General features: G+C 37.9%; 1 protein-coding gene and 1 pseudogene across 2 annotated transcripts in view; one reads left to right on the top strand and one right to left on the bottom strand.

Moving 5' to 3' along the window:
- The window catches only part of UBE2W (ubiquitin conjugating enzyme E2 W), a 76,097-nt gene extending 69,567 nt beyond the window's left edge, over positions 1-6,530 (top strand). For both annotated transcript variants that reach the window (XM_027127895.1, XM_027127894.1), the window contains one exon: positions 1,078-6,530. In XM_027127895.1, the coding sequence (XP_026983696.1) occupies positions 1,078-1,091 (14 nt within the window). In that variant the 3' untranslated portion in view covers positions 1,092-6,530. The remainder of the gene's footprint in view (positions 1-1,077) is intronic.
- A 13,884-nt stretch (positions 6,531-20,414) lies between these two features.
- LOC113631586 (uncharacterized) lies at positions 20,415-20,560 on the bottom strand (annotated as a pseudogene).
- Between the last annotated feature and the right edge of the window lie 4,442 nt (positions 20,561-25,002).

Raw genomic sequence — 25,002 nt, forward strand, 5'->3', positions numbered from 1 at the left:
ACAGTTAGAGGCTGTAAACTATCTACTTGTTCTCTTCTTAAAGATGTTCTTATTTATTTATTTATTTAAAGGATTCTAATGATTTAGATACAGTTTATTTTTAAAATTTAGTCTGTTTCACCCTTTAGATTACCCTTAACGTATAGGATCATAGAATGTTTCACTAATTTGCCCAGCATAGAAATCAGATTTACTGCTTTTTAGCTCTCATTGAGTCTTTATGAATGAGAATTTTATTAGCAATATATCAATCCTAACATGGGATGGTTTGTGTAAAATATTTTGGCCAGTTGTTTAGAATTTTCTCCTTGAGAGTTTTCACAACTTTTGGGTAGTTGCCACTAGTCTTACTTCTTTCTAGAGATTCTTTCTGAAGAATAACCAGTCCTCAAAATCCTTCAAATAGGTTTTGTGAAGTAAATTTTGTAAAATAAGTCATCAACTCCCCAGAATTTATATGTGTTACATAAATGTGTTGAGGCTATCAGAAGGTGTTACTATACTTGTGGGATTGTTTTTTTTTAAATGACCTCCTTTGCGTGTATATGTACACTTGCTGAAAAATTTATTTTCTGAAGAGAAATTAATAACATTTACGACTGATTGATTTAGAGATTGTAGCTCATATGTGAAGTTCCTTCTTTCAGTGACGTAACTTGTATTATTCTGTGTTAAGTAGCATAACAGTGTTGGTCAGGAGTTTACTTCCTGTCTCATTACAGTTTTAAATTGTTGCCCGTAAAAGAATTCTCTTATGATTGGTAAATCATGAATATGTGCTAACATATATCAGTTTATTATTTGAGATAAAACTAACATACTGATGATAATATCATTTTAAGATTTGTGTAAACTACCATTTCCCTGAAAGAGTACAGCTGGATTTGCTTGTCACTATATACTCTATACTCGAACACAAAATGGACTTTTTTATTTGCAGGGATTGGGGGAGACAAGTCAGAAATGTAAACCATGTTCTTCTTGCTACTTGAAATTATTTCTGTATTAGACTAACTTGCAGATTTTACTTATGCATGCTTGACTATTTTAATTATCTTTTTTCTCCTTTTCTTAAAGATGATACTTGTTGATGCCACTGTTATCATCCTCCTAGCAGAAGATAGTCCTACTGAGAAAATGAGCACTTTGATCATTCAGTCTTTGAACTTTAACCTTTGACTGGAAGTGACCTATAGGCAATGAAGACTACTTCCTTTTACTGCATTTTTACTCGTGTGCATTCTGGGCGCATGTTGATCGCTGGTTCAGTCCAGGCAACTGACATGCTTTTATTAGTCATACAGTATTAATGCAGGTGTCAGGAAATGTCAAATATAATTCCATTTTTTATTTTTATTTTTTTAAGCTTTTGGAAAAGTTCCAGGTCCTCATGTATTGTGCAATAACAATGACTTCCTTGGCGGTTTTGGGACGTTCATTGCCGGCAATGGACGTTGTAACAGGAAAAATTTTCATTAACTCCTGCCACCCAATGATTAATGCATGATAGGGCCTATGAAATGAACTTATCATTATCAGTTAGAGTGGGATTATAAATAAAGTGAGGGATCCAACATTACTTTGAAAGTCACCCCAACTGCTTATATTTGGATTCTATGCACTGTGAACCTAAGGTTAACAGCATGAATTAACATGCGTCTTTAAAGGACTGTAATGAAAGATCATTGCGTATTTATTGAATTGTTTATATCTGCTGTCAAATTGTTTTGACATGGATAGTTTTCAAGTGACATTGGCAGAGAGGTACAATATGTTATCCCTATGGTGAAAATGAATTCATTTGTTGTATATAGTTCCTCAGTCTCTGAAGTAAAGGTGTGAGTAATATAGGGTATGAATGGTTTAATCAGGGCTTTATTTTGGAAGTAAGAAAAATGGCAGTGACGAGTAAACTGCTGCAGTCCATGAGTTGGGCTTGTCGTTTGTACGTTAACAGTTTTCCCCAGCAGATGACACTCTGCTACTTCCCGCTAGCCGTCAGCATGAGCCCTGCTGCCTCGACACTATTTCATTTATTTGTGTTTGGAAAATCCATAAACATTTTTGTTTGCAGTTTTGTTTCTTTTGTTATGTTAAGTCAAGTTTGAATGTTACAGTACTTTAATTGAAAAACTTTTGTCAAGTTTTTTCTTGTAAATTTTCTTTACTTGTAAGTATCATCTTGTCCTTCAATCCTGTACCCTAAAATAAGAAATACATTTTTGACAGAGGCTTAATGTTTTAACAAAAGAGTGTGGACATTTTTATTTTAAAATTTAGGCAGAAGTACACTATAGAATGGTATGTTTGCTTATTTGTTTCACACAACCATACAGTTTTGTTCTGGAGGGATTTGTTTTGTTTTGCTTTGTTTTGTTGTTATTTAAGACTGCTTACAGCTAGATAACATTTTTCTATAGAAAAAAAAAATTGTTTGAAAGGTCCAACTCTCAGTACCATGTAAGTTAAAGATACTGCAACTAGGTTCTCTTTTTAAAAAGCAATTAATGTATTTTATAAATTACCTTTTCACATATGCAAAATCTGTTTCTACTACAATGTTATTTTTACTAATGCCTATTGTTGCACTCTTTTTTGACATATCCTGCAGTGAATATAATGGATCAATTTGGGCTTAAAAGTGAAAGCCAGTTGGCTAAAAGGTTTGAAATATGTACCCCAGCAAAACCATCCAATCAATAATTGGCAAAGAATATTTTAAAAATTGTTTTTAATCTCTGTATAGATGACATTTTGTAGCTTTGTACATGTTGTTAATTAAGGGCATATAATTTTACACTCTAAAAGTATAATTGTTGAACTCAGGGGTGGGTAGACTTCTAAAATATGTCTGCTGTAGAAATAACTTGAAAAAAAAGTTTAAACTATGGCCAGCCACCAAATTGTGGACACCGTTTATACTGCTGGTTAGCAACTACCAGTGTTTAAACTTAAAAAGCATTTTTGTTCTTGACTAGAGATGTACACAAATTCTCACAGTAGTCTCTATCAGTCTTATTAGTTGGCTGATTTAACCAAGACAAAAAAATGTTTTTTGGAATGCTTTGAACTACTCTTAGTTTTTAACTGCTTTTTAATATGCAAATTGCAGCTGTAAATTATGTATTTTTCATATTTTACGTAACTGCTCTAAACTACTGATTCACTTGATCATTCTCTGGGGTGGGGTGAGGGTCTCTCTCCATACTGCTGGTCCTCTTACTAAAATCCTTTTATAAAGAAATGACCTGTGACATTTATTCACCAAAGGAATTAATATACCAGGTCAAAGGTTAACAATGCTATTGTATAGATTGATAGGTCATATATAGCCTCAATTGAGTTTTTTAATACAAATAATAGTATTTTAACATACCTCGCTCTCTACATAGAGATACCGTACAATAAATTAAAATGACACAGAGGAAAGCAAAGGAAAACCAAATAATTTTGGTACATTTTATGGTTTAAGGAGAAGAAGATAGGATGAAATATCCTGAAATATAGACCATTCAAAATTTGCAATCTGGTAACACCTTATGCGTTACTTCCTTGAATTTAGGAATCATTGAAAACTCCTGTGCACTTAGATTTAATTAAGTTAATTTTAAATATAAGTTACATTATTAAAAGCATAAGATGTTTACCTGAGTCATTGCTCAAGAGAGGGCAATTAACGGCTTTGTAATAATAAAAAGAATATTTCTCTGTATTGCGTTGTTGAATGTCAGCCAGAATAACTAAGAAAATGTACATAGGAACATGGTACTTCCCTCTTCCCTGCATTCCCTCTATGAGGCACTATCTGCTGCATAGGTCTACAGAATTATACCTTCAGATTTAGGACAATACGTACTCTCTTCTTTTTTATTTATTTATTTATTTATTTTAAGGCCATTCTGGTTTGCCAAATTCTGTTACGGCAGTAGTACATTCAGTTCCTTATTTTGCATGTTTAGATCATGAACTTGGTGCCCTTTCCAAAAAAAAAAAAAAGAAAAAAAAAATTATGTCAAGTAGGTAATTAATGCCATAGATTTTAAAGAGAGAAACGGTTTTCAGTTTTTTAAGATAAATTTTTAAAAATAAATTTTATGGCTGTTCTCTTAAGGAATTTAATATTCATCTCTAAAGGACTTACTTGTAATGTACAAATTCCTCCTTTTTAGCTAGCAGGGAAATAAGGCTTTTTTTAAAAACCCAGAAGAAAATGCTAAAAATAGCTTTTATATAGAGTTCATCTGGAGAAAGATCTTAATACTTATTGTTTTGACTAGGTATATAAATATTTCGTATAAAGTAACTAGAATAGTTTACTACTTTTTCCCTTCAGAAATTTTAACTATATGCAAAAATATATATCATTAGATTCCTGTGGTGGATAATCATTTCTTCAGATTCTAAAACAGGTATCTAGCGACTGCTTAATTGTTCCCAGATTGCATCAAAGATGAATTGAAATGAGTAATGATATGAAAATGGTATGTAACCACATATTACTTGTTTCTAGTAATCAACTCTTATTTTTTAAAAAGCCTATTGTTTTTGAGGATTGAGGTATTTAAAAACTTGTTAAAGCTTCTTCCTAAAAATAGAAGAGAAGAGCAGGTACTGTGTGTTTAAGAAAAATTTTTTTTAAATAAAGAATTCAGTGTCACTAGTTCTAAGCCTTTATGGTTACTGCTGCCTACATTTCTCAATCTCACTTTTATTTCGTTTTTTGTACATATTTTAGCTGAATGCTTAAGATTTGTGATTGTGTACATAAGTTTATTTTCAAAAAGAGCTGAGGCTTGACCATATGAGTCTTTTCTGAGGATTCATTGTTATCAAAATCAGCTACTGCACTATTCTGTTATGCTAATGCCTTTGCATGATTAAGATCTGTGAACAAGGTATCTTTTCATCTGCACCTCCTGGCCCTAATCCTCTTTACAGTCTTTATTTTTATTCCGCCTTTATTCTTCTTCCTTCCTGCCTCCTCACAGATACCAGTGATCAGTCTTCAGTGTCCCTCTGACCGCTCAGATTTTCTCCCCTCTTCCCTCCCTTCTTTCCTTCCTTCCCTTTCCTCTCCCTTTCCCTTTCTTGAGGTTAGGAAATCTAGAGAAGGAGGATTATTAAAATTATATCAGAAAAAAATTTTAATAAAAAGATTCTATCCTACAAATAAAATAATTTCTGATACCTAATCTTAGTCCATCAGTAGATGGCTAAATTTGTTGAATAATTGACTACTTGATAAATAAGCTGTTGTTAGCTGTAACTTAGTTCTTAAATAGTGATATTGAGGGAATTTCATTTACTTTTTGGATGTGACTCTCTCAAAGCCTAATTATTGCCCAAATGAATTCAATTACTTATTTTGGTGAAAGTGTTTTTCCATTTAAGTTTCTAAACCATTTTGAGACTTGGAGCTATGTTTTAAAAATAATAATTTGTGGGAGACTTTTACTTTCTCAGCATAAATTAAAGACAGGTTTATATACATCATTATCATTAGAGGCCCGTGGAATCTAAACATGTACTTCAAACTCAGATCTCTGTCCTTCAAGTTGAAATTCTGGTTCTGACTATGGTCCTGATAATTGAGGTGTTTATTGTGACTTTAATTCTCAAATGTTAGCATTGGGACCTATGGTTGGGGATGAATCTCCAAAATTATTACATGAATATCTTTCTTATGAAAAGTTTGTTGTTAATAAAACTGTGATATCTGAAGCCATTTTGAATATGTGGAAGGAATGTCTGAATAGAAGCCAGTACAGTACGTCTTCACAAACCTAAAGAACTCGAGTTTTGCAAGTTGAGCGCAGTTGATTGGGAAAGGAGAAATAGTTCTTGTTCTGTTTCTTGGCACGTACACCATCAGGGTTTTGAGAAAAGTTTGCTCCCACAGTAATTCTCAGCTGTTTTCTCAAAGGCAAAAGCACGGTTTCAAAACTCACTGGGCTGTGGCTTGTTAGATGTGACTTCACTTGTCAGATTTCCTGACGCATCAAATTACTGAATAATCTTGCCTCTCTAATTAAAAACCTGAAACAGGACGAATAAAGAACTTGGTAGATTGTGTCAGATAACCCTGGAAATGCAGGTCTCTTCATAGTTAATCACAGATTGTTTACATAATGCAAACTGATTGTCAGGCTCCAGGAACATAGTTATTTGAATAGATTATTAGGTCAGTTATCTAGTAGCCAAGAATTAGGTGCATGTTCAAGTCATAATGGATATGTTATTTTTAGTTGGTACCATTTTTCTCTGAATATTCAGAAATATAGATTGTGCATTTTATTAATAGGAATGGAAGCTCATGCTTGAAGATTTGCATAGGGCGGATGTATGTATTTTATAAAATCAAGTTGTACAATATGTAAAGCTACTGCTTTTTAAATAGAATATAAATGTTGACAGATAAATATATTATATATTTTTAAATACATGTATCGAACTTTTGTTAGTTGAATACAAACTACATTGTGTGCTTTATGGAATTCAGTAACTTTTAATAATAAAGCAGTTGTCATTGATTTCTTCTTCTGTAGACTTCAATGCTAAATTGGATAGATATTAAACCTTTTTGTAGTTTATGATAATGTGAAAATTTATATAATAGTTCCTCTTTATAAAAGACTGTGATCTTGAAAGGATTATGGAAATAGTAACATGTTCATTTCCAAAATGAATACAACAGAATGAAGATAGTCACTGAAGCCACTTGGTTTTTTATTTAAAGATGATCTTTGCTTAGTAGTGTAACCTAGTGTATTTTAGTGGTTCTTCATGCTTTAACTGAGTCCTGATAAAAGACTGGGCATTTTCAGAAAAGATGGAATTGAGACTGGAGCACTTGCTCAGAGTTACCATGACTCTGATGCTCCTGAGCTTCAAGTTGTACGATTCATGAGGACATGCTTTTCCCAAGTATACAAACAGATCAACTAGCTTACATAAATGACTGACTCCTGAAGCTATGAGAAGAGAGAAGGAGGTAAGCAGAAGGGCATATCTCCACATCTCAGTTATTCCTGGCAGGAAGAGATTCAGTATGTCCTGCTGCTATTCTAAGTTTTCTTTTCACAGGGGATCTACTTACCCAGGAGCGCTGTACTTCTCACTGGGGCAGCTGTACTACCGTAAAGCTCTCTTAGCCCAACAAGCTGTTTCTGCAAGCCCTAAACAACTAGATTAGTAGCTGGTTAGATAGATGCGGGGTTCATCTTTCTTTGTACTTCGATGGCACTCTCTCCTTTCATTATAATCCTTAAAATAATTTCTACCTCCGACAGAAGGTATAACTTTTCTTCACTGGTTTAAGCTACTGTGGGTAAGTGGTTTTGTTGAAACCCTCCCTATATTCCACAGTACTTTACATACTAACGTAACACATGGCAAAATTAAACATGAACTGAATAAAAGGGTCAAATAAGGAAAGCTGAAATAAGGAAGTAAGGTGGAGAATATCTTCTCATACGTGTAGTTGATCAAGGACCTAATGTGGGTAGATATATATCATCAGGCAAGACCCTAATGTGGTTGGCTATATCCTGCAGAAAAGGCAACTTAACGTGAAAAATTTCTTACCTCCACTCTCAGCCCCCCAAATGCCTCTTTCTTTTATCTTTTTTTTTTTTTTTTTTTTTTTTTTGCGGTACGCGGGCCTCTCACTGTTGTGGCCTCTCCCGATGCGGAGCACAGGCTCCAGACGCACAGGTTCAGCGGCCATGGCTCACGGGCCCAGCCGCTCCGCGGCATGTGGGATCTTCCCGGACCGGGGCACGAACCCGTGTCCCCTGCATCGGCAGGCAGACTCTCAACCACTGTGCCACCAGGGAAGCCCTCTTTTATCTTTCATATGGTGGGGTTTTTTTAACCTTTTTTTATTGGGGTATAGTTGCTTTACAGTGTTGTGCTAGCTCCTGCTGTACAGCGAAGTAAACCAGCCATATGTATACACATATCCCGTCCCACCCAGGTCACCACAGAGCACCGAGTAGAGTTCCCCATGCCATTACAGCAGGTCCACTAGTTATCTGTTTCATACCCAGCGGCACATATATGTCAATCCCAATCTCGCAATTCATCCCACCCCCTCTTCCCCCGCTGGTGTCCACACGTTTGTTCTCTACATCTATGTCTATTTCTGCTTTGCAAATAGGTTTATCCGTACCATTTTTCTAGATTCCACATATATGCGTTAATGTACGATATTTGTTTTTCTCTTTCTGGCTTACTTCACTCTGTATGACAGTCTCTAGGTCCATCCACGTCTGTACAAATGACCCAATTTCGTTCCCTTTTATGGCTGAGTAATATTCCATTGTGTGTATGTATGTATGTATGTGTGTGTGTGTGTGTGTGTGTGTATGCCACATCTTCTTTATCCATTCCTCTGTTGATGGACATTTGGGTTGCTTCCATAACCTGGCTATTGTAAATAGTGCTGCAGTGAACATTGGGGTGCATGTATCTTTCTGAATTATGGTTTTCTCAGGGTATATGCCCAGTAGTGGGATTGCTGGGTTATATGGTAGTTCAGTTTTTAGATTTTTAAGGAACCTCCATACTGTTCTCCATAGTGGCTGTATCAATTTACATTCCCACCAACAGTGCAAGAGGGTTCCCTTTTCTCCACACCCTCTCCAGCGTTTATTATTTATAGATTTTTTGATGATGGCCATTCTGACTGGTGTGAGATGATACCTCGTTGTAGTTCTGATCTGCCTTTCTCTGATAATTAGTGATGTTGAGCATCTTTTCATGTGCTTCTTGGCCATTCATATGTCTTTTTCTGTTATAGTTAATTGCATTCCTATCCAACTTAGTTATCAAAATGAAGAATCTAACACTATTTACTAGTCCTCTCAGACATTTTTCCGTCCTGTTGAGCCTACGTTCAAACCATCTCTGGAATTTCTTCCCCTTTTCTCCAGTCCCCTTGTCATTATGACATCACTGCCTGGTCCTGATGTTCCGAGGCTGCTCTTCAGCCCTCCACATACCTTGTTCCGTAAGCAACAGTGCCACAAGACCACCTGTACTTTGCTGATGTTCTCCGCTGTTCCTAGAATGTTCATTTTCTGCTTTTCTACCTGCAAGGTCCAGTTCAGATGTAGTTATAAAGTTACCGTCTTTGTCCTTCCCTCTTTACCCCCTACCAGTCTTCTATCTGGAACTCTTTACACTGGGATAATGTCTCAGTTGTGTTTGTGTATCCAGCATGTGGCACACAGTACATAAGCTTTTTTTTTTAAATATTTATTTATTTATTTGGGTGTGTTGGGTCTTAGTTGCCACATAAGCTTTTAATAAATGTTAGTTGAATTAACCTGATTGTGCTTGTATTTCTATCCTAGCTTTTTCAAGAAACTTAGGCACTAGCAATTTTGAAACATAACATCTAAACCAAACCACCATCTGTGTGAAATGTTATAGCAAGACACCCTACCCTTCCTGTCCCAGAGAATTTGAAAAAAATTGCTTTAAAGTAAGTCATTTGTCATCCTTAATAGGTTTTGCTTTCTTTTATAAAATGCTTTATCTCTGAGGGAAATTGCTTGAATGTATTCACAAATTAAGAATATAATTGTTTTAAACTAAATATATCTAAGGGACTCTGAGATCAATAAAGGTAAACCTGACACTAAGGTTAAAAATGGACATTAAGCAAATACTTAGTGATGACCTCTCCTATACCAAGAAGGATGGCAGATGAGAGAAAGCATATATCTTCCAAAGGCCTATGATAAGGGCGATAAGAAATAGATAATACAACAGTGACGATCCTGAAGGGGTACAGATAAGTGGCAGTTTCTGATAATTAGAGGAACACGTTGTTTGCAAAAACTGTTGTCATGACTTGAAAAATACAAACTTTGTGGATGGGTTCTAGGCAAGCACAAAGGTGACAAAGTACTTTCAAAGCTCTAGGACAAGACTTGTATGAAGGTCAGCCCAGAGGATGAGGTGTCTGGTTCAGAGACTGGGGGAGCAGAAGCCAAAGGCCAAATGATAGAGGGCTTTACGAGTCAGGGTAAGATTGAAATGGATTTTTCAAAGTTTCCACTAAACAAAGAGATGAGCCTAGCACTCAGAGATGCCTCTGTTCTCAGGGCATTTGTCAGTTGGGAGAGAATTAGGAAACTGAGCCATTGTGTGGGCGATATCACAGGGAAGTTTGCCCAGAAAACAAAGCCCAGGGTATGCCCCAAATGAGTCTGAGTCACTATACCAACATCCTACCCATCAAAACTAACTTAAAGAGGGCGGGCCCGGTTTCCTGGGAGCCCAGCTGGCCGGGCTAGTCCTCCAGCAAAAAAAAAAACCTAAAAGCCACAACCCGGTAGAATTCCACTCCCAGAGTAAAGGTCACTTGAGGAAACAGCCCTGATTCAGACTTGCACCCTGGAGTGGTTTGGGGAATGTCAGGCTGTGGACCTAGATTAAGAAGAGGTCCGTGACCGGCCGTGTCCTCAGGAGGTGATCAGAAGCAACTGAAACTCCTCTCTGGAGAAAGCTATTCTCTTCGTAGACCTCAAATTATTCCTCCAAGGGATTTATTTCAATACAGTGATCAGTACACAAGGACTATCTGGGAAACAGGACATCGTGATAAAAAAACAGAAACAGCAGACTTAGAAAGCATTGGAGGTATGCGGTAGGGAGTGACACAGTCTGACGTGGTTTACTGCTCTGCATGCCACACTGTGTTGGGAGTTTCTCAAGAACAAGAACCTGTCTTGTTCAACTTTATACTCATTCAAATATTGAGTGCCTCCTGGGTCCCAAGGAGCTTATGATCTGGCAGGGAAGGACAGTGGTGTCATAGGGTAATAAGAGAATGCTGAGTGAGCATCACAGCAGGACCAATCACAAAGTAGATAACTAATAAGAACCTACTGGGGGCTTCCCTGGTGGCGCAGTGGTTGAGAGTCCGCCTGCCGATGCAGGGGACACGGGTTCGTGCCCCGGTCCGGGAAGATCCCACATGCCGCAGAGCAGCTGGGTCCGTGAGCCATGGCCGCTGAGCCTGCGCGTCCGGAGCCTGTGCTCCGTAACGGGAGAGGCCACAGCAGTGAGAGGCCTGCGTACCGCAAAAAAAAAAAAAAAAAAAAACCTACTGTATAGCACAGGAACTCTACTCAATACTTTGTAACGACCTATACAGGAAAAGAATCTATTAAAAGAATATATATGTATATATATACACATATGTACAGCAGAAACAAATGATTTACATTGTCAATCAACTATATTCCAATAAAAATTAACTAAAAAAAAAAACAAAACCAGGAGCAATCAAAGCTGACTAAGGGAGTCTGGAGAGAATTCCAGCGGAAGTGGAGAGTATTTGCCAGGCGTATGAGATAAAGCACACAGCAAATGCAAAAACCCAGGGTGAGAGAGAACAGTGTTTGTAGCATTCAATTGGGATGAGGGAATGGTAGAAATAAGAGATAAAACTAGAGCTAGAACATGAGAGACCAGGTTATAGAGTTTTGATTTTATCTTATGGGCATTAGTGACTGACAGATTTGCACTTCAGAAAAATTACCTTGGCCACAGGTTGGAGTGTGTTTGGAAAGGTCACAAAACTGGCAGAGAAAACAAGAGGCTTAATCCAGACAACAGGTGATGCTGACGTGAATTGATTGCAAAGTATTGGCATAAATATAGACATACACATCAATGGAACAGAAGGGAGAGTCCAAAGGTAGGGTCAGTTGATTTTCAACAGAGATTCCAGGGCACTTTTAGAAGAAAAGAATATTCAACACGTCGTACTAGAACATTTGAAGAGCCACTTGCAAAGAAGAAAAATCCCACCTCATACCATATACAAACATTAACTCCAGATGAATCATAGACCTAAATTAAGAGTAAAAGCTGTGAAACTGCTTTAAGAAAACGAGAAAATCTGACATCTTGAATTTGGCAAAGATTTCTTAACTATGACACAAATTATTGAAAACAATTGATAAAAGAAGATGCTCAACATCGCTAATTACCAGAGAAATGCAAATCAAAACTACAATGAGGTATCACCCCACACCAGTCAGAATGCCATCGTTAAAAAGTCCACAAACAGTAAAAATGCTGGAGAGGGTGTGGAGAAAAGGGAATCCTCCTACACCGTTGGTGGGAATGTAAATTGATACAGTCACTATGGAAAACAGTATGGAGGTTCCTTAAAAAAAGTAAAAATAGAGTTACCATATGATTCAGCAATCCCACTCCTGGGCATATATCCAGAGAAAACTCTAATTCAAAAAGATACGTGCACCCCAGTGTTCATAACCCCACTGTTTACAATAGCCAAGAAATGAAAGCAACCTAAATGTTCATCGACCGAGGACTGGATAAAGAATATGTAGTGTTTACACACACACACACACACACACACACACCCCACAATGGAATATTACTCAGCCATCAAAAAGAATGAAATAACACCATTTGCAGCAACATGGATGGACCTGGAGGTTATCATGCTAAGTGAAGTAAGACAGAGGAAGACAAATATATGATAGCATTTACATGGAATCTAAAATATACAAATGAAATTTACAAAACAGAAACAGACTCATAGACAGACATAGAAAACAAACTTATGGTTACCAAAGGGGTGAGGGTGGGGGGAGGGATGGATGGATGCAGAAGATGTGGTGTATATATATACACAATGGGATACTACTCCCATAAAAAGGAATGAAATTTTGCCATTTGCAACAACACGAACAGACTTGGAGGGTTTTATAAGTGGAATAAGTCAGACAGAGTAACACAAATACTGTATGTTATCACTTATATGTGGAATCTAAAAAATAAGACTAGTGAATATAACAAAAGAGAACAGACTTACAGATATAGAGAACAAACTATTGGTTACCAGTGGGGAGAGGGAAGGGGAAAGGGGCAAGATGTGGATAAGGGATTAAAAGATACTACTATGTATAAAATAAGCTACAAATTGTATGGCACAGGGAATATAGCCAATATTTTTTAATACCTACAAATGGAGTATAGTCTTCAAAAATTGTGAATTAATATGTTGTACACCTGAAACTTACATACTGTTGTAAATCAGCTAAACCTCAATAAAAAAATAAATCAGATAAGTGTTTGCCAGAGGGTATGGAGCAGTGGGAACAGGCATGAATAAACTTTCGGAGGTGATGGATATGTTCTTTATCTTGATTATCTTGATTTCACAGATGTGCATGTATATAATTATATATATACACACATATGTATGTATATATATGTGTGTATGTGTATATAAACTCATTACACACTTTTTTCTTTTGTTCTACATTGCACACTTTAAATAATTTTAGTTCATTTAACATCTTACCTCAATTAAACAGAATTATGAGACTTTCAAATAAAAGATAAAGGATGATGATGGCCTAAAACAGAGTATGAGAACGTAGACACATTTAACTGTAATCCACTTGCTCAGAATCACAGCTGAAAAGTGATAGAGCTTGAATTTAAACCTGAGTGACTGACTCCAAAATTTCATGCCCTCAGTCAATATGCTTATACTTCGAATGACCCCCCCCATATTCTTGGGTTGGACAACTGAGTAGAGAGCTGTGACCTTCACCGAAACACAAGGAGGAGAAGCAGATTTGGGAGAGGAGATATGTTTATATTCCCCATAGCACCAAGTATGGTAGCTTATATAGTCAATTACTGAGAGGAGATGCAAGCTGAAGTTTTTAGGTGACAATGATAATGAAATATTTAGTGTGCTATTTTCTTAGTTCATGAGCTATTGCCTATTGTCAAAAAGCTGGAAAGGAATTTAATATTTTCTAGTCCAGTAAGCTAACCAAATGAATTATTTCTCAACGTCTTTGAAGCGATCACTCCTGACTACCTTCACTGATGGGAATTAACCTAACTCAGACAATTATTGCACTTTTGAATAAACCTTATTATTAACAAGTTATTTCTTCCGAACTGAAATCTGTCTCCACGTTGGACTGATTTGTGTTGAAGTCTTTACTCCCAGTACTTCAGAATGTGACTGTATTTGGAAATAGAGTGATTGCAGATACAATTAGTCGGTGAGATCCTACTGGCATAGAGTGGACCTTAATCCAACATGAGTGGTGGTGTTCTACGATTGGAGAAGACCCAGAGACACACACGGGGAGAACACCAAGGATTGCCGGGAACCACCAGAAGGTGGAAGAGGCAGGGAAGGAGTCTTCCCTAGGGCCTGTGAAGAGAGCACGATCCTGCTGACAGCTGACGTTGGACTTGTAGCTCCAAAACTGTGACAGAATAAACACCGTCCAGTTTGTGGTTATTTGTTACAGCAGCCCTAAGAAACTAATACACACTGCTCACCTCTTTTTTCTAGTTCTGCCATCTGGAGACACATAGACTTAATCCTAGTCCCTTCTCCAGATGTTTCCAAATGTTTTGAGAACATATTTCTCTTTCAGGAAAACATCTCCCCCACTGGTATTTTACATGACACATTTTCATATCCTTTCGTCATTCTTTTGTAGGGTCAAGATTTTCAAGGATGCTTTAAAGTGTGGTAACCAGAATTGATCTTACTCCTTCAAATACTCTGATAGAGAGAATGGAATTTACTCTCTGGTTTAGGTCAGAGAAGTTTAAGCTGTTTCTCACAGCTCTAGGAATTCCTTGGAGGTACCTCAGGGACACACTTGAATATATTTCATATTGATTTTCTGCATATGTTTGCGTTAAGAGAAAGGGTTTGCTGTTTAGAACAATTTGAAAAACACTGGTTTAGACACTGCTTTTAGTAACACCTGTGATTGAATTCACTTTTTTGGGCAGCCACATCACACATGATTTTGATTGGTAAAGCTATGTTTTTCATTTTGCTTATATCTGTATAGGTTTTTTTTTTTAATTATTATTATTGTTTGGTCCCAAGTAAAGTATGTTACTTATTTGTGTAAGGCTTCATCTTGTTTAGTCCTGCCATTCTATTGAGCCTTGTGTTTTTTGTTTTCTTTTTCCATCTTGCAACATACTCTCTGCCTCCTTTTCGGTATCACCTTGAAGCATTTGTTCTACCTCTTTTGATGTTTAAAACAAGCAAAGGACAGCAGCTTACAGAATCCTATTTAGTATCTGTAGCTCAGTGTATTCTTTAAACTACTATCTAATACTTTTCTGTCACACATTAAACTATCACCACTCAGGCCATATTTCTCTCTAGCTTTATCAAAGAAAGGAGATGCCGGTTTTCTGGGGCAACTTGTGTTTGGTGAGTTTATGCTGGTTCAAAATGATCAGTCCTTTGGTTTCTATTTGAATTACTAAATTCTACATATTGCCAGGCAATTTCTGATCTATTGAAATGTACACATTCCACTCTAAAAAATGTATCTCGAGTAACCAAAAGGTGAGTGTGTCACCACGGGGGTGCACTGCTCCCATCTCCCTTTGTGAAACAACTTGCTGGTCAGGTGCAAGCAGTGCAGTTAGCTGGTATCCACCAACTGTAGCCTTTCAGGGATAATCTGCCTCTGTTTTTAGAGCCAGTCACCCTTTTCCCAAGCATCCCCCAGCCAGTAACTGAGCATGTGGAAGCCTGGCCCCTTCAGCTCAAAGTGGGACTTCTCTAACAAGTAATCCTTGCTCTAGGTCTTCCCATTAGGATGGTGAGACTTTGTCAGATCTGCCTCTCTGCATCTCGTGCTCTCCCTACCCAAATCTGCTTCCTGCTCCCTTTCCCTTCACAGGTTTCAGATCTGCATCATGGCTTGGTTTTCCCAGCCCCATCCGTCTTTATCTTTCAAGCACTACACAACCCCCTCCCCTCAACAAACCTCTCACACCCCTAACTCAGTGTCTGCTTCCTGCACAACCCGAATCAACAGAGTTGGCACTGGGTGTTGTCAAGAAGATGATAAGATGGAGTTTGCGACCCAGTCCCTCACTCGCCCTGACAATGAGGTGGTGACTTGGAAGAATGTTCCATTGGAGGAGACTGCCTTGGACAGTACAATGGTTCAAGCCTTTGGAAAATATGAGAGAACAATGAATATAAGGACGATGGAATTGGCTGGTTGTTACTAGATTGTGTTGACCTCTGTCTTGGTCAGTTTGGGCTGCTGTAACAAAACCCCATAGATGAGTGGATGAAACAACAGAAATTAGTTTCTCACAGTGTTGGAGGCTGGGAACTCTAAGATCAAGGTGTTGGCAAAGTGGATTTCATTCTGAAGCCTCTTCTGGTCGGCAGCTGCCGTCCTCTGCTCACATGATCTCGTCTTCATGAGCTCACAGAGAGACAAAGAGAGAGCTCTGAGAACATCACAGCCTGCGGGATCTCAGTTCCCCGACCAGGGATTGAACCTGGGCCATGGCAGTGAAAACCCAGAATCCTAATCACTAGGCCACCAGGGAACTCCCTATAATATGGTATTATTAACAGTAATCATGCTGTACATTAGACCCCCAGAACTTATTCATCTTACTGGAAGTTTGCACTCTTTGACTAAACTCTCCCCATTTCCCCTACCTCCAGCCCCTAGTAACCACCAACATTCTGCTCTCTGTTTCTATGAGTTCAGCTTTTTTATATTCTACATTTGAGTGATATCATATCATATACAGTATTTGTTTTTTTCTGTCTGACTTATTTCATTTAGCATAATGCCCTCAAGGTCCATCCCTGTTGAAGCAAATGGCAAGATTTCCTTTTTTGTTTTGGGTGGAAAAGATTCCATTATATATATATATATATATATCTCACAATTTCTTTGTCCATTCATCTATAGAGGGACATTTATGTTGTTTCCACGTCTTGGTGATTGTGAATAATGCTACAGTGATCATGGGAGTGCAGATATCTCCTTGAGATCCTGATTTAATTTCCTTTGGATATATACCCAGAAGTGGAATTGTTGGATCATGTGGTAGTTCTATTTTTTATCTTATTTTTTAAATAAATTTATTTATTTTTTATTTATTTTTTGCTGCGCTGGGTCTTTGTTGCCGCATGCAGTCTTTCTCTAGTTGCGGTGAGCGGGGGCTACTCTCCGTTGCAGTGCGCGGGCTTCTCATTGCAGTGGCTTTTCGTTGCAGAGCATAGGTTCTAGGCGTGCAGGCTTCAGTAGTTGTGGCACGCAGCCTTAGTAGTTGTGGCACACAGGCTTAGTTGCTCCACGGCATGTGGGATCTTCCTAGACCAGGGCTCGAACCTGTGTCCCCTGCATTGGCAGGCAGATTCTTAACCACTGTGCCACCAGGGAAGCCCCTTCTTGAGGATTTTTATATCTGTATTCATCAGTGATGTTGGCCTGTAGCTTTATATCTTGTATTGTCCTTATCTGGCTTTAGTATCAGGGTAATGCCGGCCCCGTAAAATTGAGTTTGGGAGTATTCCCTCTTCAATTTTTGGAAGAGTTTGAGAGGATCAGCATTAATTCTTCTTTAAATATTTAGTAGAATTCACCAAAGAAACCATTTGGTCCCAGCTTTTTTTTTTTTGGTTGGGAGACTTTGGTTACTGAACCAATCTCCTTACTCATTATTGATCTGCTCAGATTTTCTATTCCTTCATGATTCAAGTCTTGGCAGGTTATATGTTTCTAGGAATTTAACCATTTCTCCTAGTTTATTCAATTTGTTGGCATATTATTCTTAATAATACCCTACCCATATCTTGCCCCTCCCCCTCCCTCTCTCCTTTAGTTTGTTCTCTTTATCTGTAAGTCTGCTACTTATTTTGTTATATTCACTAGTTTATTATTTAGATTCCTCATAAGTGATAGCATACAGTATTTGCCTTTCTCTGACTTATCTCACTAAGCATAATACCCTCCAAATTCATCCATGTTGTTGCAAATGGCAAAATTTCATTCTTTTTTATGATTGAGTAGTATTCCATTTTGTGTGTGTGTGTGTGTGTGTGTGTGTGTGACATCTTCTTTATCCATCCATCTGTATATGGACACTTAGTCTGCTTCCATATCTTGGCTATTGTAAATAATGCTGCTGTGAACATTGGGGTGCATGTATCTTTTCTAATTAGAGATATATACCCAGGAGTGGAATTTCTGGGTCATATGGTAGTTCTATTTTCAGCTTTTTGAGGAAGCTCCATACTGTTTTCCACAGTAGCTGCCCCAATTGACATTTCCACCACCAGTGTACATGGACTCCCTTCTGTCTACATCCTAAGGAGTCTTAATTATTGTAATAACGGTCTAGATTTGCAGCTGAAGGGGCTTGAACTTCAGAGAATTCTGGAGATGTTTAGAACATAGAGCCCCAAAGGAGTAAAACAGAAGCAACCAATGAGAATATTGCTCATTATATATCATTAAATGAAAGCGAGAGTAAACCTAATAATGTACAGCGTAGTGACTATAGTTAAAAATAATGTATTATGTACTTGAAATTTGCTAAGTGTAAATCTCAAGTGTCTCTCACACACACACACACAGACACACACACACACACACACAAATGGTAACTATGGGAGGTTATAGATATGTTAATTAGTTTGGTTGTGGTAATCATTTCACAGTGTATACATATCAATGTATCAGAACATCACATTGTACACCTTAAATATATAACATTTTATTTGTCATAAATAAATGCAAGAATGGTTGAACAGGAGGCTGAGCTTGATAAAATGTGGTCAGCTCGATAAAATTACATGACTTGCCATGTTTTCAGACAAGAAACACTATTTAGACCCAGGACCCATGGACTGTAAGGCTGGTTCCAGCCCCCAGAGGAAGAAACCTGCAGCACCATGTCAAGTAGCTCCTATAACGATGCCCCCAGTTCTTCACCGAAGTTACCTACAGTTAGTTAGTCAGGTGATTATACAGTGAGGAAAGGAGGATACCCAGACATTTCTTGGACTGCTGGACAGAAGAAGCCTGAAATGTCATCATGGCTGCCCTATCAGAGAGGTCATACATGGGGGGTCAGGAAATAAATAGGGTCCTTGGCAACTTCTAGCTTACAGTGGGTCCACTGGGTCTGTGACCCTGCTCTGTGGTTACTCCCCCATACCTGGATGTATACCTGGGATTGACTTAGATGGCAGTTGAAGTAAACCTTATACGAGTCCATCAGGAGTGGTGCGGTCAAAGCCATCATATTGGCTAAGGCCAAGAGGAAGCCCCTGCTACTGTCTCCCACCACTTGGCCAAAGTAGAATGTCTTTTTTAAAAGTCACAAACTTCTTCAGCCAAGGTGAAGTAGCCAGGATCAATTTAAAGAAGTAAAAGAACAGAAAAGCATGGAAAGAACTAAAAAGCTAGATGAAATGTATGAAACCATGGTTTCCAAAACATGGACTCTCAGACAAGAAAGGAAGTGGTCCTGAGAGAAGGGAAACGGGTGCGGCAAACCCTACACTCAGCACAGCTTTCTGCCTGGCGAGTGTTTCCAGGCTGCTGTGCAGAGAGGGGAACCAGGTGGAGCCCAGCAGCCTCCTGATGTGAGGAGACAAAGCTGGAAGGCAGGGGAGGCCCAGGGTAGCGAGAGTTGTCAGGTCCAAGCTCTGGGGAGCAGAAGCACCGTGGAGAGAGCTCCAGTACCACTTGCTGGTGGCAGCCAGCAAGTCCTCAGCGTGTGAGGAACCCATCTGGGGCTGGGGAAGGAAGGGCCCAAAAGGAGCAACTCCCAGAGATCATGAAAAGCTGGGAAGAGTTTGTGTTCTCACCAGCCAGAGTGGAAAACCCTGTAATTCCTGGGCCTAGGGTGGAATATTCAAGAGAGCATTGCCTAAGTAGTGAGGAAAAATGAATCCCAAACTCTGTGCCCACCACAAAAAGCCCAGAAGGCAAGTGTCAAGAGAATCAAACTCTTTCCAAGCAACTTCATTGCATTACAGAACAAAGCCGTAGAATATTTGTGGATATTCTCATTATTCTCATTTTGATGCTCCCGGAATTACATCTGTAGCTCAGTCTTCCTCTATTCACAAAGCTGAACAGATTTTCATGAGCTCGTGGATGCTGCCCAGCGACGGAAGAGATAATGTTTTATATCTCTGTCTCTTTAAGAAAAAATTATAACTTCTTTCACTATAGCATTGCTGAGTGTTAAATCGATTCAACTCAGTCTCCTTCCAGTAAGATTTGGAATGGAGCCAGAATTCATGTTTTAGGGGAATAAAGCTCTCCCATACGATTCTGACACAGAGCCAGAATCATCTGAGGATGACTAGTTTAACGCATTTCCAAGTTTCTTAGGTTATGAGCAATGTTATTTCTCCTTCTTTTCCAGAAGGACAGAGACAAAGTAATTTTCAGCTGTAACTCAGTATCAGGAGTGTAAATACTTGTCTGGGAGAATAACACAACAAGGGAACAACAACAGTATGTACAAACTTTAATTCTCTTTCAGAAAGAGAGGAAGTTATTTAAACTGCTAACTAAAAATTAAGAGGAAATACAATTCCTATTTAGAATAAATATGGGATTTTAGTTGAGAGAATTGTTTTGAGATCAGTGACAAATCTCCCCAGTCATCAAAAAGGAATTTTAGATTATTTTTACACTTGATCTTAGCCAAAAGTCTGAGAAGCGATTCAGATAATTTTTAATGTTTGCAAACATCCTTCCCATTTCTCCATGTTTCAAGCTAGACCCGGGCTTTGTAGTAGGGCTATTTCTGTTTGCAAGTGAAACTAACTTAAGCTAAAAGGGATTAGTTGGTTTATAAAACCAGAGCATCAGAAGTGGCACTGGCTTCAGAAAAGCTGGAAACAGGGCTCAAAGGTGGTGGTAGTCAGGGCTCTGTCTTCCCCTCCCAGCTCTGCTTGGCTTTTATTCTACAAATTCTCCCCAAATGGTGAGCAAGAAGGTCACTGACAGCTATACTTCCCAGCTTCGCAGCCCCAAGAAAACCCTTTCCCAGTGTTTGTAAAGCCATCTTAAAGTGGACTCTGCTTGTTCTTTTTTGGATCTTATGTCTGCAACACCCCTCAGTCATCACTGAGCCTGGGGGTACCGGGTACTTTGACAAGTCTGGGTCTCGTGGCTGCCCCTGTGGCAGTGAGTTTACAGCCCCATCAGGACCACGTGAAATTGGCAAGGAGTATCCCAACACAATGAGAATGAGGTTGGGGTACTGAATGGGCAGAAGACATCTACCTACAACGGTCCACTGCAGGATGTTCGTATTGCCCAAATGGCAGATAGCAGATTGCCATTTGTGTGTGTACTTATCTAAAATATTCCAACCTGTGAGGTTGTGTATGAATATAAAATATCTGGCGAGTGGGGAGAGACGTAGCAGCTGAGGAAAGCCCTGCCATCCAGGTTTCAGTGGCTTATGTCTAAGCTTTTTTTTTTTTTCCAGGTATAATTGACATATTAGTTTCAAGTGTACAATATACGGTTCGATATTTGTATATATTGTATATATTCCAAAAGGATAAACACAAAAAGTCTGGTTAATATCCATCAGCACACATATTTACAAATTATTTTTCTTGTGATGAGAAATTTTAAGATTTGCTCTTTTAGCAGCTTTCAAATATACAACACAGTATTATTAACTATGGTCACTGTATCATACATTACATCCCCAGGACTTGTTTTATAACTGGAGGTTTGTACCTTTGGACTCCCCCTTCACCCATTTTGCCTATCCCACCTCCTCCCCGCCCTCGGGCAACCACCAATCTGTTCTCAGTCTGAGTTTGGGAATTTTTTTTCGTTTCCTTTTTTAGACTTCAAATATAAGTGAAATTACATGGTATTTGTCTTTCTCGCTTATTTCCCTTAGCATAATGCCCTCAAGTTCCATCCATGTTGTCACAAATGGCAAGGCTTCCTCCTTTTTTATGGTTCAATAATATTCCATTGTGTATATGTATATATACCACATTTTCTTTAGCCCACTTTTCCCACATTTCTACACTTCCCCTAGGCCTTTTGTACCTTATATGAGCATTTTTTCACTATTGGAAAGAAAATAAATATTTGCTAAGTGATGCTTAAATGGTGATGGAAAGCTATTTTTTTTCTTTTATTATGTTTGTTGGGACTCAATCTACTCAACTTGACAGAGTAAAACCTGCTTTCTGGCATTTTGTTAACAAAGTCAGTATTAACCTATATTTTATCATCAATTGTATTTTCTATTGAGGAATGTTTGAAAGATATTGATAAGAGACATCATAAGGTATTGATAAGAGATGTTTCATAGAGATATTCATTGTATATTTTAGAGGTAAATTATATGTATTTGTCCTCAATTCACTTGAATTCTACTATTTAAAACGATGGATATGGGACGTCCCTGGTGGTCCAGTGGTTGGGACTCCACGCTTCCAATGCAGGAGGGGCGTGGTTTTGATCCCTGGTCGGGGAACTAGGATCCCGCATGCTGTGTGGTGAGGCCAAAAAAAAAAAAACAAAGAGAATGGTTAGGTGTCTAATACACAAACACATTTATGATTACCATTATGGGATATAAATGATATATTAAGTTGCATAATGCTTTAAGTTCCATTCAAGCAATAGATTTGAAGGTAAAAATGGTATGACATATAAAGTTCCTGTATGTAATATGTTAAAATAGAAAACTAATTATGAGCTTGCATAGAATGACGTGTCACTTACAATGGATTTATTTCTAGGATCTAACAATTCAAAGACAAAGGGCTGGAGGTGACCTGTTATTCAACACTTCAGTAAAACCAGCAAAGATACTACTAAATGCTAATTCAAGCACATTTTCAAGTTTTTACTGTTTTATAATAAATCTTAGACAAGATAGGTTAAATATAGGATGCTAATTGAATCTTATAAATTATTAAAACTGTGCTAAATATCCTCGAGCTTACATAAAATATAGCTCTATGGTAGACACTAGACAATATATTACTTGAGGAGTACAATTGAGAATGACAGGATTTGTGCTAGAATTAGTAACCTAGAAGTAATTTTCAAAATTCAACTTATGATAATTGAGATTATATACATTATGCATCATTATCTTCACATAGCAATATAGTGGGGGACTTCCCTGGTGGTCCAGTGGTTAAGACTCCGAACTTCCAATGCAGGGGGCATGGGTTTGATCCCTGGTCAGGGAAGTAAGATCCCACATGCTGCGCAGCATGGTAAAAAAAAAATAATAATAAAATAAAATACTAGAAGGGGAAGTTCCCTGGTGGCCTAGAGGTTAGGAGTCCAGGATTTCACTGCCATGGCCCGGGTTCAATCCCTGGTCAGGGTACTGAGATCCTGCAAGCCACACAGCGTGGCCAACAAAAATAGGTAATAAAATAAAATATGTTACTAGAAGAAAGTGATTCTGTACGTATTAGAAAAGTCACAAAAACAGAAGCTCACTGTAGTGAACACCAGGTGATTATTAGAAGACGTTCCTAATCATCTGATTTTGAGATGTCGTGCTCAACTGTAAAAATGGATAACTTGAAATTATAAAACTTTTATCTTGGCGTCAATATTTAGGATCCTTAATTAATAAATCAAATGATTTATAGTGATTCATAAAATAAATAATTTAGCATATCAACTAGATTAGTATTAACTTTTAAAAAGAACGAAGGTAACAGACCAGTTAGAAAAGTCATAAATTCCAAGTCTTAAAAATAATTTTTTCTCTTATAACTTTCAATACAGTTGGTAAACTGCTACAGGTGCAGGAAAGTAAAGTGCAAATAATTGTAAAGATAATAAAACCACCCATAATTCCACTTCTCAGAGATAACTTTAGCCTTGGATTGAAATCAAGCATAAAAAAGCAGTGTGATTCAGCATCTTAGGTCATAGGAAAATGTCACATTAAGACAACAGTGAGGGACTTCCCTGGTGGTCCAGTGGGTAAGACCCTGCACTCCCAATGCAGGGTGCCTCGGTTCAATCCTTTGTCAGGGAACTAGATCCCGCATGCATGCCACAACTAAGAGTTCACGTGCTGCAACAAAGAAGTCCACATATTGCAGCTAAGACCTGGTGCAGCCAAAAAAAAAAAGAGACAACAATGTGATATTAATACCACTATGCACCACTTAATTAGAATTAGCTAAAATCCAAAGCACTGATAACACCAAATGCTGACAAGCTGTGGAACCATAGGAATTCTCATTTATTGCTAGTGGGAATACAAATGATACAGCCACTTTGGAAGGCAGTTTGGTGGTTCCTTACAAACTAAATAACATCTTACCATATGATCCAGCAATCACTCTTCTTGGTGTTTATGCAAAGAAGTTGAAAACTTATGTCCACACAAAAACCTGCTCTTGAATGTTTAGAGCAGATTTTTAAAAAAATTTTTATTGAAGTATAGTTGATATACAATATTGTGTTAGTTTCAGGTGTACAGCAAAGTAATTCAGTTTTATATACATATATATATATATACACACACACACACACACACACACACACATACACACATACACACACACACACATATATTCTTTTTCAGCTTCTTTTCTATTACAGGTTATTACAAAATATAGAATATAGTTCCCTGTGCTATACAGTGGGTCCTTGTTGTTTATGTATTTTTTTTAGCATTATTTTTTTAAATTAATTTATTTTTGGCTGCGTTAGGTCTTCGTTGCTGCCCGTGGGCTTTCTCTAGCTGCAGAGAGTGGGGACTACTCTTCGTTGTGGTGCGTGGGCTTAGTACCTCTGTACCTCTGTACTAAGAAAGGATAATAATTACTTACTTTAGAGCATTGTTATAAGACTTAAATCAGCTAATACATTAAAGTGCTTCTAGTAAATTATCTATAAATGTCAGTCATTATTAATTCAACCTGCTCCTTCCTCATTAAGATGCATTAAAGAGTTCTCATTCAATTTTATAGTATTCTGTTTTAAATTTTGGTATTTTAACTTTACTGTAATCATTGTGTATGAATTTCCTATGGCTGCTGTAACAAATTATCACAAACTTGCTGGCTTAAAACAACAGAAATTTATTATCTTACAGTTCTGAAGTCAGAAGTCCAAAATCAAGGTGTTGGCAGGACCATTGTCC

The sequence above is a fragment of the Aethalodelphis obliquidens genome, unplaced genomic scaffold, assembly GCF_003676395.1.
Source record: "Aethalodelphis obliquidens isolate GAN/ISIS:26980383/991018 unplaced genomic scaffold, ASM367639v1 scaffold33, whole genome shotgun sequence".
In the NCBI taxonomy this organism is placed as follows: Eukaryota; Metazoa; Chordata; class Mammalia; order Artiodactyla; family Delphinidae; genus Aethalodelphis; species Aethalodelphis obliquidens.